This window comes from Malaclemys terrapin, chromosome 13 (genome assembly GCF_027887155.1).
Source record: "Malaclemys terrapin pileata isolate rMalTer1 chromosome 13, rMalTer1.hap1, whole genome shotgun sequence".
Lineage (NCBI taxonomy): Eukaryota > Metazoa > Chordata > Testudines > Emydidae > Malaclemys > Malaclemys terrapin.
The window spans coordinates 41,495,154-41,512,374 of NC_071517.1; the positions used below are offsets into that span (position 1 = coordinate 41,495,154).

The window sequence follows — 17,221 nt, forward strand, 5'->3', positions numbered from 1 at the left end:
ATGGAGCAGACAAGCCTCAAAACTGGTGGCTATTCCAATACTTAGATTCTTCAAGCCAGCAACAAAACAGCTTCTACAATACCTTACTGTTATACAGAAGCCAAAGCACAGCTCCCTTACAGCAACCCAGCCTTGGGCTCCCTCCCAGGCAGCCCACTTCAACATGATGGGAATTGCTGAAAATCTTATTCACCATATTAAAAAGTTCCACCAATCCCAAAGGATCCTATACATTATCCACGAAGTTAAGGAATACTTCAGTTCTTACCCAAATGCACGCTTACAACCAATTCTTATTAACTCAACTAAGATTTATTAAAAGAAGAAAATAGAGAGTGTGTGTTGGTTAAACGATCATTATACATACAGACATGCATAGTGTCATTAGGTTAGTTTCACTGTAGAGATGGTGCTTTAGAATTGCAAAGAGTCCTTTTCTTAATCATTTAAACAAGTTTTAGTCCAATGTCCAATTTCAATGTCACGGCGGTCCAGATAGGACTGCAGATCCCCATCTTCCGAATCACACTCCCCCCGTATAAAGGTTAGGCAGATCAGAAAAGAAAATCATTTTTGCAGTATCTCGACAGCACACAGTCCTTGGCTGAACAATAGGCTTTTGAAGTAACCTTCTATTTCCTAAACATCACTGGTAAGTAATTACATGGATTAGCATGAGGTGATTCTCCATAAAGCAGTTCATAGACAGTTTACCACAAACTTTCAGGAGACAATGACATTATTACAACCAAGTTTTGTCTAAATGTTAATATTCCCTTTTGATCTCTGAATTCACAGAATACAGCTCTAGAAAAGAACTGTTTACTTCCATTGTTAACCTCTAACAAGATACAGACAAACAAAGACCACTACAGTTACCATCTTCTTCCATGTCTTTAACAATACACGTTTACCTCTCGAAGCTCTAGTTTACCTAACTAGGACACACTTTTCTAACGTGTCTCTAAAGATTGAATCTAGGTCAATTAAATGCAATTTCCTTAACACCTTCTGTCTCTGTGTCAGAGATGTTTAGCTCCAGTGTCTATTCTCTCGTGTTTAATGAGGTGGGATCTCTGTGTGAAATTTCCCCAGGGTCCAAGCACTTGTGGGATCTCTCTCCTGTGTGGATTGACTGATGTCTAACAAGGTGTGACCTACACATTAAACCTTTTCCACAGTCTAAGCACTTGTAAGGTCTCTCTCCTGTGTGGATTCTCTGATGTATAACAAGGACTGACCTCCATGTGAAACTTTTCCCACAGTCTAAACACTTATGGGGTCTCTCTCCTGTGTGGATTGACTGATGTCGAACAAGGTCTGACCTACATGTGAAACTTTTCCCACAGTCCACGCACTTGTAAGGTCTCTCTCCTGTGTGGATTCGCTGATGTATAACAAGGACTGACCTCTGTGTGAAACTTTTCCCACAGTTTAAACACTTATGGGGTCTCTCTCCTGTGTGGATTGCCTGATGTCTAACAAGGTCTGACCTCCATGTGAAACTTATCCCACAGTACACGCACTTGTGGGGTCTCTCCCCTGTGTGGCTGAGCTGATGTCTAATTAGTTCTGACTTCCAAATGAAACATTTCCCGCACTCGAGACATTGAGAGGGTTTCTCTCTTCTGTGGCTTCTCCCATGATTACTCAGGGCTGAGCGATTATTGAAGATTTCCCCACAGTCCAAGCATTGAAGGGGTTTCTCTCCGGTATGGATTGTCTGATGTGTAACAAGCTGTGATCTCAGAATGAATCCTTCCCCATACACGAGGTATTCATAGCGTTTGTCTTCCTTGAAATTTGTCTGCTGGGTTGTGGGATCCTGGTCTCCTCCCCCACATTTAATAGATTCATCCACCTTCTTCCTTGGGTGGTTTTCCCGCTGCCTCTCTGACCTGTCCCAATTTCCCCAGGCTTCTTCCTGTTCGAAGCACTGGGAAAAATTCCCTTCATCTCTTCCCACAAATGTCCTTTGTGGTTCTACTTTCCCAGGGACTTCCTCATGATGATCCCCTTCCTCCTTCTCACTCCCTCGCTCAGCACCTGCTGGGAGAGACACAATCCAGACAGGAGTCATTCTGCTGTGGAGAAAGAGGAATAGCACCAAGGGAAAACCCAGCTCACTAAATTTGGGAAGAATCAGTAATGGATTCTGATTCCACATCCCACACAAACACTCAGAAGGAAGGAGAAACAGGAAGGAAACTCCTGCAGCTAACAGGACAGGTGGAAAGCCGTGAGCAATATCTGCTGACTATAGCGCTGCCCTGGGTAAGAGGAGGAAGAACCGAGGGCATTACTCACACCACATTTTTAGGATTCTCAACTTTTTCTTCATTCCCCAGATGATTTCTGTGTCAGTCCTTACCTGTGTGGTCGCCTCTCAGGCTCTCTCTTTCCTCACAGGCCTGGAGATCTGGGACCCACGGCTCTTCCCCTCGTTCCAGGCGGGAGATCAGCTCAGGTTTGGGAATGGGGAATCCTGCGCAGGGGGTGGAAGTCAAACCAGATCAGGGTGCATGGAGGATTGAGAGTGCATCTGTCACAAAGGACATTGTGTGAGCGGAACATGTCCCTGTGCTCTGCTGGGGAACATGGAACCCAAAAGGACGGGAACATGGTCGCTGAGCCCTCTTGGGAGAGGCAGCCCTCTGGGGAGGTGAGGGGAATTTTTACACTCTCATTAGGTGTTCCCAGGATCTGCGCAGCCTAGGGGCATTGCTGACTCACACACAGCTCTCGCGTGAAACCTCTGCCTATTTCTGTCTTCCCAATGGCTGGAGCTATTCTCAAGAAGGGAGATAAATAAGGATTTGGTGTGTATGGGAGTCAATACAGAGAGGACAACGAATGAATTCTGTCCCTTTTAAAGCCAGAGGGGTGGGGATGAGCTAACATGTCCATTAAGTTTTGACACCGTGTCTCACTGGAGAGGGCACGGAGATGGAAGTCTCTCTCACAAGGCAACTGTTCATTATGCAAAACATTCCCCTCAGATCTAACTGATCAGGGAAGAACCTGACCAGATTCATACATACAAACTCAACGGCTTCTAATAACCGAAGGGACGGGAATCCCTTACCCAGCGAGGTCACAATCTCGTAGTTCTGCTGCATGACGTCCCTGTAGAGGGCTCTCTGAGCGGGGTCCAGCAGAGCCCCCTGCCCCTGGGTGAAATACACAGCCACCTCCTCGAAGGTTACCGGCATCTGAAACACCAAAAATCCCTCACTCAGCACCTGCTGCCCCAGCCACAATCTCACTTGTCACGCGGGAGGAAGAATAAAGAAATGGAAGCTCTGGGAGGGCCAGAATGGCAGAATCCCACCCCCACCCTGTTCATAGCAGCCAGGAGGCTTCAGGGGGTGGGAGAAGGTGAAAGCTCCCTGTCCCCCCCAGCACACGGAGCAGGGCAGTGTCTTCTCATTTCCCACACACCTGACAGGAATCCCAAGAGCTTCCCTTCGTATTTCTAAGTAGCCTCTGGCTAGTGGGTTCAGGCTCCATCCCTGTGCACGGTGGTTGCGTCCTCTTTTTGAAATGGGTGAATGTCCCTCCCTCCCCATCACCAATGGTCCTACTCTGAAAATGAATAGGTTTCTCACACCCTGTCTCCTCCCTCCCTCTCCCTCCCCCTACCAAGCAGCTCCCTGAAAATCCCGTACCTGAGCTGGCTCCATCACAGCCTGGAAGATGAGCCAATCTGGAGCGAAATGTGGACGTGATTCCTCAGCCTGTCGGGGCGATGGGGGAGGTTACGGAAGGGACTTCAGTCCATGTCACACCCCGGTTCCCTCCAAGCTCTTCAGACCCTCCCAGTAACAGCATCTCTGAGCCAAATGCTAGAAAAAGAGCAGAATCAAGGGGGCCATTTTGAGGGATTGCCCCAAATTGCAGTGTAAACCCCTCTCCCTTAGCAACAGCCGGAGCCCTCTAGTGGCCACACCTGAAGAACGAGCTGCTCTGGACTCTTCCGGCAGCCCCCAGGGACAGATAGGCAGAGACTGATCCTATTGGTCCATCTGCACTCACCCCCTGCCAGAGCCAGCAGTGACTCTGGTCTGACTCTAGTGTGGCTGAGGTCTAAAGCCTGCCTGGAAATCAGACCAAGACCTAGGACACCCTGAACATTCAGGAATCAGAGCCCCAAAAATCATGAGTTTGTCTCTTTTTTAAAAAATCCAATGTAACCTGGGAGCAGTGTGTTTGTGGGAAGGGAGGGGGGTGCCTGTGGATAGTTCCCTTGTAACTAGGCACTGCCAGGGAAATATAACGTAGACAGACAGCATTGTCTGTTACCTCTGTCATACATCAGAATGCAGGGGCGGCCCTAGACTAGGTCCCCGAGGCAAACCATGCAATCGGCGCCCCCAAACCCCAAGGGCAGATGTAGGCTGAGGATTTCCGTAAACTGGGAAACATTTTGCCCCTTTTCCCTTTTATCATTTTTTAAGCATTTTCTTTTAAACAGAGGCGTAATCATTCGGTTTGTCCATCCACACTACTGTCCAACTAATGTTTCTGAGATCAGATAAAATAGACACACGAAATTTTCAGAATAGATTTGTACACAAGAGCTAGATGATATTTCAGTCCAATTACAAATATAAATGTCTTTAAAATGTTAATTATAATTTTTATTATTACAAATCCAAAATCATCCATTACACTAAACAGCTTTACCACCACCTCCAATATTGAAAGAAATAAGAAACCTCTTCAATGAACTTTAACCTGTATTTACAAAACACACAATTAAAAACACGCTGTGCTCTTAAAACATGACTTTTCTTGCTTTAAGTTTTGAAAATTCAGACACTAGTTCTTCTAGCCTTGCTCTACGGGAAGGGGGAGGGGGAGGTCTCGAAGTAAGGGACGCAACTTCAGCTACGTGAATACCTCGATCGACTTACCGCAGCGTCTTCATGGCATGGGGTCGACTGCTGCTGCTCCCCCATCAACTCCGCTTCCACCTCTCGTGGAGGTGGAGTACCAGAGTCAATGGCAGAGCGATTGGGGATTGATTTATCTCATCTAGACTAGACGCAATAAATTGACCCCCAATAGATCGATCACTACCCGCCGATCCAGTGGGTAGTGTAGACATACCCTTAGATCCAGTTTTCCACCTATTTCATGCTCTATAGACATTGTTGCAAGTCCAACAAGTCTCTCTTGCACCATTTTTAAAGCAGATAAGTTTTTATCAATTTTAACTTTGAGAAGCTACTTTCCCCACTAGCTACGGAGACTGGCAAAATTAAAAGAATGCGTAGAGCTATAAAAATGTTTGGAAAACTGTCAGAGTTTATTTTCACAAACAAACTTCAGTACTTTTTCAGGAGTGGAATGTTTCTTAAGTCAACATGAAAAAGCCTGAAGCTCACTACACAAATCTGTAGCATCAATGTCTTTTGAATTTTCATGAGTCAATGCCAACTCCAGTTTTATATAAAATTCTCTTATCTGTTTTGCTGTTTTCTTTTGCAAGCTGTGGATATCATATAGAAAGCCAAATACTGACTCTAGCTGCTGCATCTGTTGAAATCTTTTGTCAACCGAGTGAATAGCGGTACCAAGGACTGCAAAGTAGAAATTCACTTTGAACCTTTGTTTTGGGTTCTGCATGGGTGTGTCTCATCCTTCATATGAAAATTGCTGTTTCTTTTGCTGAATGCGAACTGGCTCTGGTTCAAATTCTGTCGGAAAGTCTATTTCTTCAGCAAGCTCAAGAGAATCTACCAGTGTTCTTTCAAACCCTTCATCACTTCTGAATTCCTCCAGAATATTTTTAGTTTTCTGCAGTTTTTGATAGCAGACTGTATGCTCAGGTTCTTTTCCTGAGGCTGCTTACTAGCGAGGTTAATCTCGAAAAGGATATTATACCACAAAATGAGTGAAGTCACAAATTTGAACTTGGAAAGGCCATTTGCAAGAGCTTCTGCATCTGAATGTGCCGTATTACCAAATGATCCAGTAAAGATAGTGTCATCAGAAATTTCAATTAGGGCATCATAAATGTTTCCAAGTTCATACTGAAGAGGCTTCAAAGCAGCAATGCGACTCTCCCATCTTGTCTAAGTGGTTTCACAGTTAGAGAATTCATATGGCGAGTCAGAATCTCCCAACAGCGTGTTGAGCCTGAGAAAAACACAAACACGTTGCACCAGGTCCAAGAAACTGCTTGTCTCCAAACAGCATCTAGCAGCATCACTGACAACCAAATTCAGAGAATGCGCATTGCAAGGAATGAAAAAGGCCCTAGGATTGCTTTCCATCATTTTCTTTATTCAAGATCTTGTAGAATAGTTTCAGTGATAAATGCTCCAGTCATCTTCTTCAGTGGTACGAAACCCCCAAAATGTTCCTTTTTGAGCACTTCAACATTATCTTTATCTGCAGACTTTTCCATATCCACAAATGATCATTGTCATTTGTTCAACATGACTCACATCTGGTGTACAGTCCACTATTAATGAAAAGTATTTTGCGGAATGGGCAGCTTCTACAATTTTCTTTTTAATGGCATTTGCTAGGATTTGAATCAGTTCATTCTGCATATTTTTTTCTAAGTAATGAACCTGTGTTTCAAGATCCGTTATTTTACGTAGACGCTCCTTCATGACTGGATCAAACAAAGCTAGGTATTCAACAAATTTTAAAAAGTTTCCATTATCTTTAGTTATAATTTTTCATTTCTACTGGGGCCGCAGAATGCTAAATTTTTCCCACTGAGAAATCTCACTAAAGCAATGAGACATTCTAATATTTGTTGCCAATATTCTTCTTTTTCCTTGATATCACATATAGTTCCTTCATCGATAGTTTTTCCTTTTTTCAATCATAATTCAAGTTCTTTCCAATTTTGAAAACATTGCAAATGTTCTGTACTTCTTTCATGTGAAGAGAGAATAGAAGATATTATTTTCCAGTCCTTCAAACCATTTTCAGTAAGTGGTGTACCACTTGCTTGATTTCTAAACAACTTTCAGCAAAAGCAAAACATGGAGTCCTTCAACACTGAATATTGTAACTAGTTTCGATGAATTTCTTCCCCATTAATGAGTTTCCTCTTGTAATGCTGAGCAGAGAATTTTCTTTTATTTCCACCCTTACGGAAGGGAAATTCATGAATTTCTTCGGGTCCATGTTCCACGAGAATTTGCCACACACTGTCATCACATCTGAGACATGAAGCTGGGTCTACACACTGTAAATTGTTTGTAACTTCCTCATCCTTTCTTCCTTCTTCTTCATTACTTCAATTTCTGCATGTCTCTCTGAAGGTAAATAAATTTTCTCCACTTCCATATGAGTCTGATACTGTGAGCTCCCTTCATCTAGAAGTAAGTTTCCATCATCTTGATGTTCCAAACTACTTCCATGCGGATGTGACCTAACCTCCTCTCCAAGTAAAAGTCCTTCATCTGGATGCTGTGAACTACTTCCATCTTTATTTGGATTAAAGAGAAGATATTTCTGGAAGGATCCCTGCTGTTTTGCTTGGTCCTTTTCTTTCTCAGCCTTTCATTTCCAATCCTCACCTCCTGAGGGTTTTCTTTTTCCTCTTTCTGCCATGGGACATTTGAATATTGTTATGTACTATGCTCCCGACTAAAAGCATTATACCGTTCAGGATGGCTGACACACCCACCACATGGTTGGCGATTTAAAGCACATTGCAGCCATCCCAACACATCTTTTCACTGCTTAAAGGTCCAATGATTAGTAACATACACTCACTTACCTATTAAAACAGTTAGTTACAGCGTTTACATGGAAACAAAATGACCTTTTTCGACATTATAACCCAACACTGGTTGTTTGGAAAGTAATCCCCTTCCTCACGGTTACCCGCTTGGAGTGTGACGTCATCACTTTCGTAGTGTATTAAGCATTAACACTGTTACTTTTCTTTTATGGACCTTATTTATTATATGTGAACCAGTTATAACAAAGAAAAGTTCATAATTATACAGCCTGAGAATTACACTAAGGTTTAATAATGTTTAAAGATGCTCACATTTTGGATTTATAATGCTAAAAGATGTTATTCTTTATTCTTTGGCACCAAGAAACACAATTTTCCACAATATTTGCTCAATTCTTAACTATCTACCTATGACGTGTTAAAATGACCATTTTACAAGTATCAACTCTTGGTATCTCCGCTCTACATGAATTTCTGGCTATGCGACCTTGATGTATGTTCAAGTTAGGTGTCACTAGCATTGCAGCTCTTGCCGCTGGCAGAAGTGTTTCATTGTGGCTGAGTTATTGCTTATCAAAATTGCAGAGTGGGTCATCTTGACCCTATCTCGCAAATTGGAAAAAAAAATTCAGTAAAATATTATTTTTTAAGTAAATAAAAGCTTGGACATATTAATAAATTTTCAGAAATGTAGAGAAATGAATTATAATTCACATTCCCTCGATAGACGAATGGGAATTGAAATAATGACATCTTCGTTATTTTATTTGTATTTTTTTCATCTTTTTCGGGGTTCTCTCTTTTTTTTTAATTTTATTTTTTTCCTCAAATTTGCCGCCCCATTTAACTTGGCACCCTAGGCAACCGCCTAGTTGGCCTGTATTTCCAAGCTGCATCAGAGGTTTTCATTGGGCACATGTCACGGCCACTCCCTCTTTACTCACCTGAGAGCTGAGGCAATCAGAGCTTGGATGGGAGATAGCTGTTTAGCCCAATCACCGTCTCCATGCTCTGGAACGGCTCTGAATGAAGCCAGGCTGGACTTTGGTGCAGTGTGTCTCCCTCAGGGCGCACTCTCACCAGGGCAAGAGATCAAAGGATCTTTATAGTTCACTCCCATGGGACAAGAGTGTCACCACTTGGTCTGTGTTCCTTATAAAGGGGATCAAAGAGCTGACAGGCCAACGCTCTCCGTGCGCACAACAGGATCTACCATGACACTATCCGGCCATCGCTCTCCTGCTCATGAGGGCTGTCCTGTCCTTTGCAGGAGAGAGAAGATGAGCGCGATAACCTTACATTTCCACCTCAACCCATCTACTGAAATTCTGTCAGACCAAAGCTGATACCTGGGAAATATCTTAATGGTGTTTCTATACAAGGCAACACTCAGGGAAGATGAGATGAGCACCCCACTGCTTCTCTTTGGACTTGCAAAATCGCATGTGGGTTACACCTGGACTATACAATACTTAAAAAATGTTCAAGAAGTGATCAAAGACTTGATGATTTATAGCAGGTGTCCCCAATGCGGTGCGCCCGCCTACTGGCCACCGGACAAGCAGCCGCCAAAATGCCACCGAGAAGCGGCAATGGCAAGAAGTGCTGCCGCCGAAATGCCGCCTATTTTCTGCAATTTCGGCGGTGACCCCTCTTGACTTTGCCGCTTCATGGCGGCATTTCAGCAGCTGCTTGTCCGACGGCCACGGTCCTTGGCGCCCGCCCCATGGAAAAGGTTGGGGACCACTGATTTATAGCATTGGGGGGAAGGTCTCCTGCCCTGGTCTGTGCCTGTCCTACTACCAATGTCAAAATTAAGGCCACCTGACTTCTGAATGAAAGCGTCCACACAGGGGTTTAAAGCTCTGGAATTCATGTGCATTAACTTCACACCTTTAACATCAGGCCACGGAGACAAGCCCTGGAGAAGGAAAGGGAAGGGAATAAGAGAAATTGGTGAGGGGGGCTTGGGGTTGACTGCTATTTCTTTTAGTTTTAAAAGATTTAATTTGTTTTCCATGACACCTCCACACATGGGCGCAGACATTCAGATGCAGCGCCTGGCACAGGAGCAGAAGACACACCATCAGCATCAGAGTTTTCAGCCCATGAACAATAATGGGTCATTTAACATCAGAGTCAGCAGCATAGTCTGTGTCTATAAGAAAATGGGTGTTTTTCCCATGGAGTAACTAACCTGCATTAGCGTGCCCCCTGCGAAAACATAAACGAAAGGGTGAGGTCAGCACACTGCGTCCCCCGGCCTGACCAATGCGAAGGACACATAGAACAATTCATTTTATAAATTCTTTGACTTTGGCCGTATAAATCAGTACATGTGTCAGATTGAAGACTATCCCTGAAGTGGATCACAACAAAAATTGTCAAACATAGGCCATTAGAAGTATAAACACTGTGGGAGAAAAATCCATATCAATGCATGCAATAAATGAAGTCATAGGAAAGTAAAGTGGACACTTCAGAGTGTTCCGGATGGGGAGTTACTTAGAGAAATATGGTTTTAAAATCAATTTTCAGCTGCAAGAGGGAGAGGGGAATCACATGTTCCCAGAAGTGTAAAATCGCATTGAATGTTACAGGATTGTACAACCATTTTAGATGTATGGACCCTTTGGAAGGGGTAGCAGTAAACCTATGTAGCTAGTACACCCCAAAGGCTCACACACAAAAAGGTAATAAAAGAAAAACCTTTCTTTCTTTCTTTCTTTCTTTCTTTCTTTCTTTCAATTCTCGACTCTTGGGTTCATAACTCATGAGGTTTTAATGCTTGAGGTTGTCAATCTATCTTGGGATTGTATATCTATGCTTAGTAAAAAAAAAACAAAAAAAAACCACAGAAAGTTCCTTTTGAGAAGCCCTGTATAGGAGACACTCTACGGCCCTTAGGGACAAATTTTTTAAAGGGATTTCAGCCACTAGTGAAATATTACAAAGTATCTAGGTGCCTTCAACCTGAAGTTAGTGAGTATTTGGGAACCAAGTTCTACACACAAATGGGACATGGGATAAAGCACTAGGGTGCTGGATAGAGAGACAAAATAACAATTGGCTACAGCAAAGGAAATTGAAGGTGTTTTCAGACCAGCCCATGAAATCAGTCAGCACTGCACTCAAATTACAACATTGCAATAGAAATAGGAACTGTTACAGTGTCACCCTGAGATGTGATTTCTGAAGCTACTCGCAACTATTTATATTTCCCATGATGATTTGCTATTACAAATATAAATTCCATGGCACAATTACATCCCTCCGCACAATGCTAATGAAGTTGAAGATGAAGAGCTCCGAGTAATAAAAATAATGTTTTTATAAGGAACTAATGGACAGGAGTGAAACTGCCCAGACTGGATTCCAAGAGGAGTGAAACTCAGGGGAACAGGGTCAGTGGCTGGGACACACGGATGAAGCGCTGGGCGGCTTTACGCAGACACAGGAACTGAGACCTGGATTCTTTAAACACTCGAAGCAGGTGTGACAGTGAGATCTTTGTGGGGGGGGGTCTGTAAATATTTCACTGGATCAAGTCTCCTTTAGCAGCTCAGTAACAACTTATACAGGGGGAGAGCGGCTCTGTCCGGACTCTTCGATGCACTGGGCCTTTAAGGACACGGCCCTGGGAAATAGGAGCTGAGATCCTAGGAAAGCGGGGACGAAAAGCCCCAATGCCCTATTTTTGCAACCTCTCTATTCCTGGGTTTCCCCCTCCGACCTGCCTGGCGGGGCCTGTATCCCGGTTCTCCTCCCTCAGTTCCCCCACATGCCGCTGTCCCAGCCCCCAGCACTGCCCTGGCTGGCTCCCCCCGCCCCGCACACACTGGGAGCTGGCAGCAGCTTTCCTGGGCCCAAGGAGGGGAATCGCAGCCAGCTAGGCTGGGATGATTTATTGGGAATTGGTCCTGCTTTGAGCAGGGGGTTGGACTAGATGACCCCTTGAGGTCCCTTCCAACTCTGATATTCTATGATTCTATGGAGCAGCCTGGGGCCAAACCTCCCCCTGCAGCCCGGGGGTGACGGGGGGCGGGTCTCTCTCACCTTCCCTCCGAGCGGGGCCCCCTGGGGCAGGGGCCGGGCCGGGAAGGGGCCTGGCCGGGCTGGGGGCTCTGCCCTGGGAGAGGCTCCTGGGGAGCAGCGGGAAGGGCCCTGCTGGAGATTCCCCTCTCCCGGCTGCAGCCCGGGCTCCGGGCTCCCAGCACCAGCCGCCGGGGCTCGGGGATCTCGCCAGGAGCCTGGAGCCAGAGTCCCCGCAGCGGCTGCGAGTCACTTCCTGCTGCCGGGCCTGAGCCCAGCGATCGCTCCCCCCAGAGCCGCCTCCCAGCTGCTCCTGGGTCCTACCGATCAACCCATCGCCTGCAGCATACCTGCACTTAGAGGGACCAGACAGCAAGTGTGAAAAATCGGGACAGGGGATAGGGGGTAATAGGAGCCTATATAAGACAAAGCCCCAAATATTGGGACTGTCCCTATTCAATTGGGACATCTGATCACCCTACCAGCACTGGTGCTAAAGTTGGAGCTGTCTGGGCTGGCTGAGCCAGACTTGTGGGAAAGAGAAGCAAAAGGAGAAAGAGCAGAAGTAAGGGGGGAAGGAAAATAATGCATGAGGGGAAGGGTGACAGCAGAAACCCACCCTCATATCCACCAGGGTGCAGGACTGGCCTTGGGGCCTTTTCCCTTGGCCCCGTGGGCTCCCCCTCCTGCACCCGTTTTGCCACTAATCCTTGCCCCCTCCTGCACCCTAACCCCTACATTTTGCCACCTTCAACCCAACTTTTCCAAAGTGCCACCTTCACACTAACCCCTGCACTTCCCTCCCACCTGCGCCCCCAGCCCTGTGCTGCCCGTGTGCCTGTCACACTGCCACACTGCCACCCTGCCCAGGTCCACCTCCCCCTTTATGCCCAGCAACCCCCATGCCCATGGTGCAGGGGTTTGGGGGAAGGGGTGAAGTGAGGGCGGGGCTGGGGCGGAGCAGGGGCACGGGCCCTGGGGAAGAGGCGGAGCAGGGGCTGGAGCAACATGCAGCTGCGCAGGGCACCAGGAAATTTGGTGCCACAAACTTCCTGGTGCCCTACGCAGCTGCGTACTTTGCAGACGGCCCTGGTCAGTACATACATGTGGAGGCTCCAGAATGGCAGTGACGAGCATTGGCTCCTGGCTGCATGGAGGTGGGAGATCACCCTGCAGCCTTCCCCCTCCCCTCCCCTTGTGGCTAAAAGCCGGCGTGTGTAAATGCTCTTTGTCGTAGGGTTACCATATTTTGAGTGTCCAAAAAGAGGACACTCCACAGGGCCCCAGCTCTGCCCCCAGCCCCGCCCACACCCACGCCCAAACTCCACCCCTTCCCCAAAGTCTAGGGTTACCATATTTAGTGCCTCCGAAAGGAGGACACTTTAAAGGGGCCCCAGCCCCGCCCCCAGCCCCGCCCCCGCGCCCGCCCCAACCCCGCCCCCTCCCCAAAGTCTCCGCCCCCTCCCCTGCTTCCCGCGAACATTTGAGTCGCGGGAAGCCTGAAGCAGGTAAGGGGGGGTGTGGGGGGGGGGAGGAGGCGCGGCCCACCCCCGGCACCGCAGGTCCCCAGCCCGTCCCCCGAGCCCCCGGCCCGGCACCGCCGGCCGAGCCCCCGACCCGGCACCCAGTCCCCGGCCGGGCCCGGCACCGGGCCCCCCCGAGCACCGCCGGCCGAGCCCCCGGCCCAGCACCCGGCCCGGCACCCGGCCACCCCGAGCACCGCCGGCACCCGACCCGGCACCCGACCCGCCGGCCGAGCCCCCCGGTCCGGCCCGGCACCCGAGCCCCCGGCCCGGCACCCGGCCCCCCCCGAGCACCGCCGGCCGAGCCCCCGGCCCAGCACCCGGCCCGGCACCCGAGCCGCCGGCCGAGCCCCCCGGCCCGGCCCCGGGCCCCCCCGAGCACCGCCGGCCGAGCCCCCGGCCCGGCACTGCCGGCCAGGCCCCCCGAGCCCCCGGCCCGGCCCCGGGCCCCCCCGAGCACCGCCGGCCGAGCCCCCAGCCCGGCACTGCCAGCCAGGCCCCCCGAGCCCCCGGCCCCGCACCGGGCCCCCCCGAGCACCGCCGGCCGAGCCCCCGGCCCGGCCCGGCACCCGAGCCCCCGGCCCGGCACCCGGCCCCCCCGAGCACCGCCGGCCGAGCCCCCGGCCCAGCACCCGGCCCGGCACCCGAGCCGCCGGCCGAGCGGCCCAGCCCGGCCCCGGGCCCCCCCGAGCACCGCCGGCCGAGCCCCCGGCCCGGCCCGGCACCCGAGCCCCCGGCCCGGCACCCGGCCCCCCCGAGCACTGCCGGCCGAGCCCCCGGCCCAGCACCCGGCCCGGCACCCGAGCCGCCGGCCGAGCGGCCCAGCCCGGCCCCGGGCCCCCCCGAGCACCGCCGGCCGAGCCCCCGGCCCGGCACTGCCGGCCAGGCCCCCCGAGCCCCCGCCCCGGGCCCCCCCGAGCACCGCTGGCCGAGCCCCCGGCCCGGCACTGCCGGCCAGGCCCCCCGAGCCCCCGGCCCGGCACCGGGCCCCCCCGAGCACCGCCGGCCGAGCCCCCGAGCCCCCGGCCCGGCACCCGAGCCGCCGACCGCATGTCCGATTTTCCCGGACATGTCCGGCTTTTTGGGATTTCCCCCCGGACGGGGATTTGGAGCCCAAAAAGCCGGACATGTCCGGGAAAATCCGGACGTATGGTAACCCTACAAAGTCCCCACCCCAACTCCACCCCCTCCCCTGCTTCCCGTGAACATTTGATTCAGGGAAGCCTGAAGCAGGCAGCAGGTAAGCGGGGGGGGGGAGGAGGCATGGCCCAGTCTGCCCCCCGCAACCAAGCAGCCCCCGGCCCGGCCCCAGCCCCCAGCTCAGCACCCCCAGCCCCGCACCCCGGGCCAGCCCCCGGCCGAGCACCCCCAGCCCAGCACCTCCGGCCCCGGCCCAGCCCCCAGCCCCGCACCGCCGGCCCTGGCCCGGCCCCGGCCCCGCACCCCAGGCCAGCCCCTGGCCGAGCAGCCCCATCCCAGCACTGCCAGCCCTGGCCCCCGGCCCAGCACCCCCAGCCCAGCACTGCCAGCCCCGGCCCGGCCCCGGCCCCCGGCCCAGCACTGCTGGCCCCGCATCCCGGGCCCCGGGCCAGCCCCCGGCCGAGCGCCTCCGGCCCAGCACCGCCGGCCCCGGCCCGGCCCAGCACCTCCGTATTTTCCCGGACATGTTCGGCTTTTTGGGATTTCCCCCCGGACGGGGATTTGAGTCCCAAAAAGCCGGACATGTCCGGAAAAATCCGGACATATGGTAACCCTACTTTGTCGGCACTTTGCAGAAAAAATACTTCCAGCCCCACAAGCGGCGTTCACGCTGCCTACAAAACTGTGTTCACACTGCCACTTGCCACAGCAAAACTTTTGTCTTGGGATGGGGCGGTGAGGCTTTTTAAAGTACCCGGGAAAGACAAAAGCTTTGTCAACAACTTGGCAGTGTAGACTAGTTGCCTGGTTGCCACACACGGCTCTGTGGGACTGTACTGGGTATAACTCAGCACACAGCCAAGCCTCATTTGAACAGTGGCTCTTGTTTAGGATGATTTAAGGCAGTTTTTAAAGGTCTTTCCCATAGGTGAGGAAGCATGTGTTGCATTCTTGAAGGGACCTTTAAAATCCCACTCGACTGTACACTGTTTAGAACTCTCCCTTGTTCAGACTGCTTCCAGGTGGAGAGACAGACCTGCAGATACTTGGATCCTCAAGAGAAAAAAAACCATGTCCCTTTCCCCTAAATAAAAGTTTTCAGCTACTCCAGCCTTGTCAAGAGCGAGTCCATCTTCTTCCCCAGCTAAGAGGTCGCTCCCTCCCTTGCATTCTGCAGCCCTGATTGCTGCTTTTCTGCTCCAGGTACAGCCATAGACGCCGACTCCGTGGGTGCTCTGGGGCTGGAGCACTCATGGGGAATAATTGGTGGGTGCTCTGCACCCACTGGCAGCTCCCTGGCCCGCACCCCCGCCCCAGCTCACCTCCACCTCTGCTCGGCCTCTGCCTCCTCCCCTGTGCGTGCTGCTGCTCCGCTTCTCCCCCCAGCTCCCAGCTCTTGCTGCCACAAAACAGCTGTTTCGCGGTGGCAAGTGCTGGGAGGGAGGGGGAAGGAGTCTATTAGGGGCGGAGTTGGGGCAGGGCCTTTGGGGAAGAGGTTGGAATGGGGGTGGGGCAGGGGCAGGGGGTTGAGCACCCACCAGCACCAGGAAAAGTTGGTCCCTATGGGTACATTCGCCCTCCCACTTTTGTTTTAGTGTCAGTTTCCTGTTGACACAGGCATATTGTTAATCATGGGCAAGAAAAGCAAACATCACCTTATTTTACTTTCCTTTAACTTTCCCTCCTCCCCAGCCAGGTTATGTGTGTACCTCTCCCTCCTCCCAGCCCACATCTGCTGCTGATCCCTGCTGGAGAAGGGAGGGGAGGGAAAAGACCAAAGGGGATCCTTGGTGTCTGGACTTAAACTTCAGAGCAGAGGGAGACAGAGTGAAAAGGAGATTGCAGGGAGTTGCTGCAGGGCAGGGTGCACAGGTGGGAGAGGTGGAGATGCAGAGTGGGGCAGCTCAGAACAGCTGCTCCCTCCGGGGGCACCAGCCTGCTCCCCAGGAAGCTCCAGCACATTCCCTGGTAGCATAGGCACCGACTTCTGCTGGCGCCAGTGGGTGCTCGACCCCCCACCCCACCCCTATTCCAACCCCTTCCCCAAAGTCCCTGCCCCAACTCCATCCCCTTCCTGCCCCTATTCCAACCCCTTCCCCAAATCCCTGTCCCAGCCCCGCCTCTTCCCCGCCTCCTCCCCTGAGTACGCCACTCCTCCCCCCTCCCTCCCGGAGCTTGTTACACCATGAAACAGCTGTTTTGTGGCGGTGAGAGCTGAGAGGAGAAGAGGAGACACGGCGCACTCAGGGGAGGAGGTGGAGGTGGGATGAGCTGGGGCAGGGGTGTGGGGCAAGGAGCTTGGCTGCTGGTGGGTGGAGAGCACCCTCCAATTTTTCCCTGTGGGTGCTCCAGCCCCAGAGCACCCACGGAGGCAGCGCCTATGGCTGCTAGCTCACAGAGTCAGACAAAGACACACACCTCTTGCTCTTTTGCCTTCCCAGCCTGGCTCGTCCCAGCCATCCACAGCCCGGTTCCTCCTCCTCCACTCCACAAAGTCCCATGCCGGGCTCTACCAAGCTCGGCTCCACCCCCCATCTTCCCAGCATCCAGAGTCTGTTCCCAGCCTTGCTCAACCCCCTTGCCGGGCCTGACTCCCCCAGCCCTGCTCACTCACATGCTAGAAACTTTTGCTCCTGGCTCTGGCTGGTCTCATACGGCCCCTGCCACAGGCAGGGAGGGACTCCACACAGCTCTGAGCTCCCGGGGGTGAAGGGGGCACTGGGTGGAGCCAGAGCCCTCAGGCACCCAGCTGAGGAGGGAGCGGGCAGGGGCAGGGAGAAGCCTGCTGGCCCAGCATGGGGAAGGGGCCAGA

At 51.4% G+C, this 17,221-nt stretch overlaps 1 protein-coding gene across 2 annotated transcripts in view; it reads right to left on the minus strand.

Moving 5' to 3' along the window:
- Window positions 1–290: 290 nt before the first annotated feature.
- LOC128847528 (zinc finger protein 34-like) overlaps window positions 291–17,221 on the minus strand; it is a 152,298-nt gene continuing 135,367 nt past the window's right edge. The window contains exons 2-5 of one of the 2 annotated variants that reach the window (XM_054047021.1): window positions 3,669–7,574; window positions 3,086–3,212; window positions 2,372–2,485; window positions 291–2,046 (exon numbers count right to left, since the gene is read on the minus strand). In XM_054047021.1, coding sequence (XP_053902996.1) covers window positions 1,046–2,046; window positions 2,372–2,485; window positions 3,086–3,212; window positions 3,669–3,683 — 1,257 coding nt within the window. In that variant the 5' untranslated portion in view covers window positions 3,684–7,574 and the 3' untranslated portion in view covers window positions 291–1,045. Of the gene's footprint in view, window positions 2,050–2,371; window positions 2,486–3,085; window positions 3,213–3,668; window positions 7,575–17,221 lie in introns of those variants that run through there. The other variant, XM_054047020.1, reaches the window with a different exon arrangement.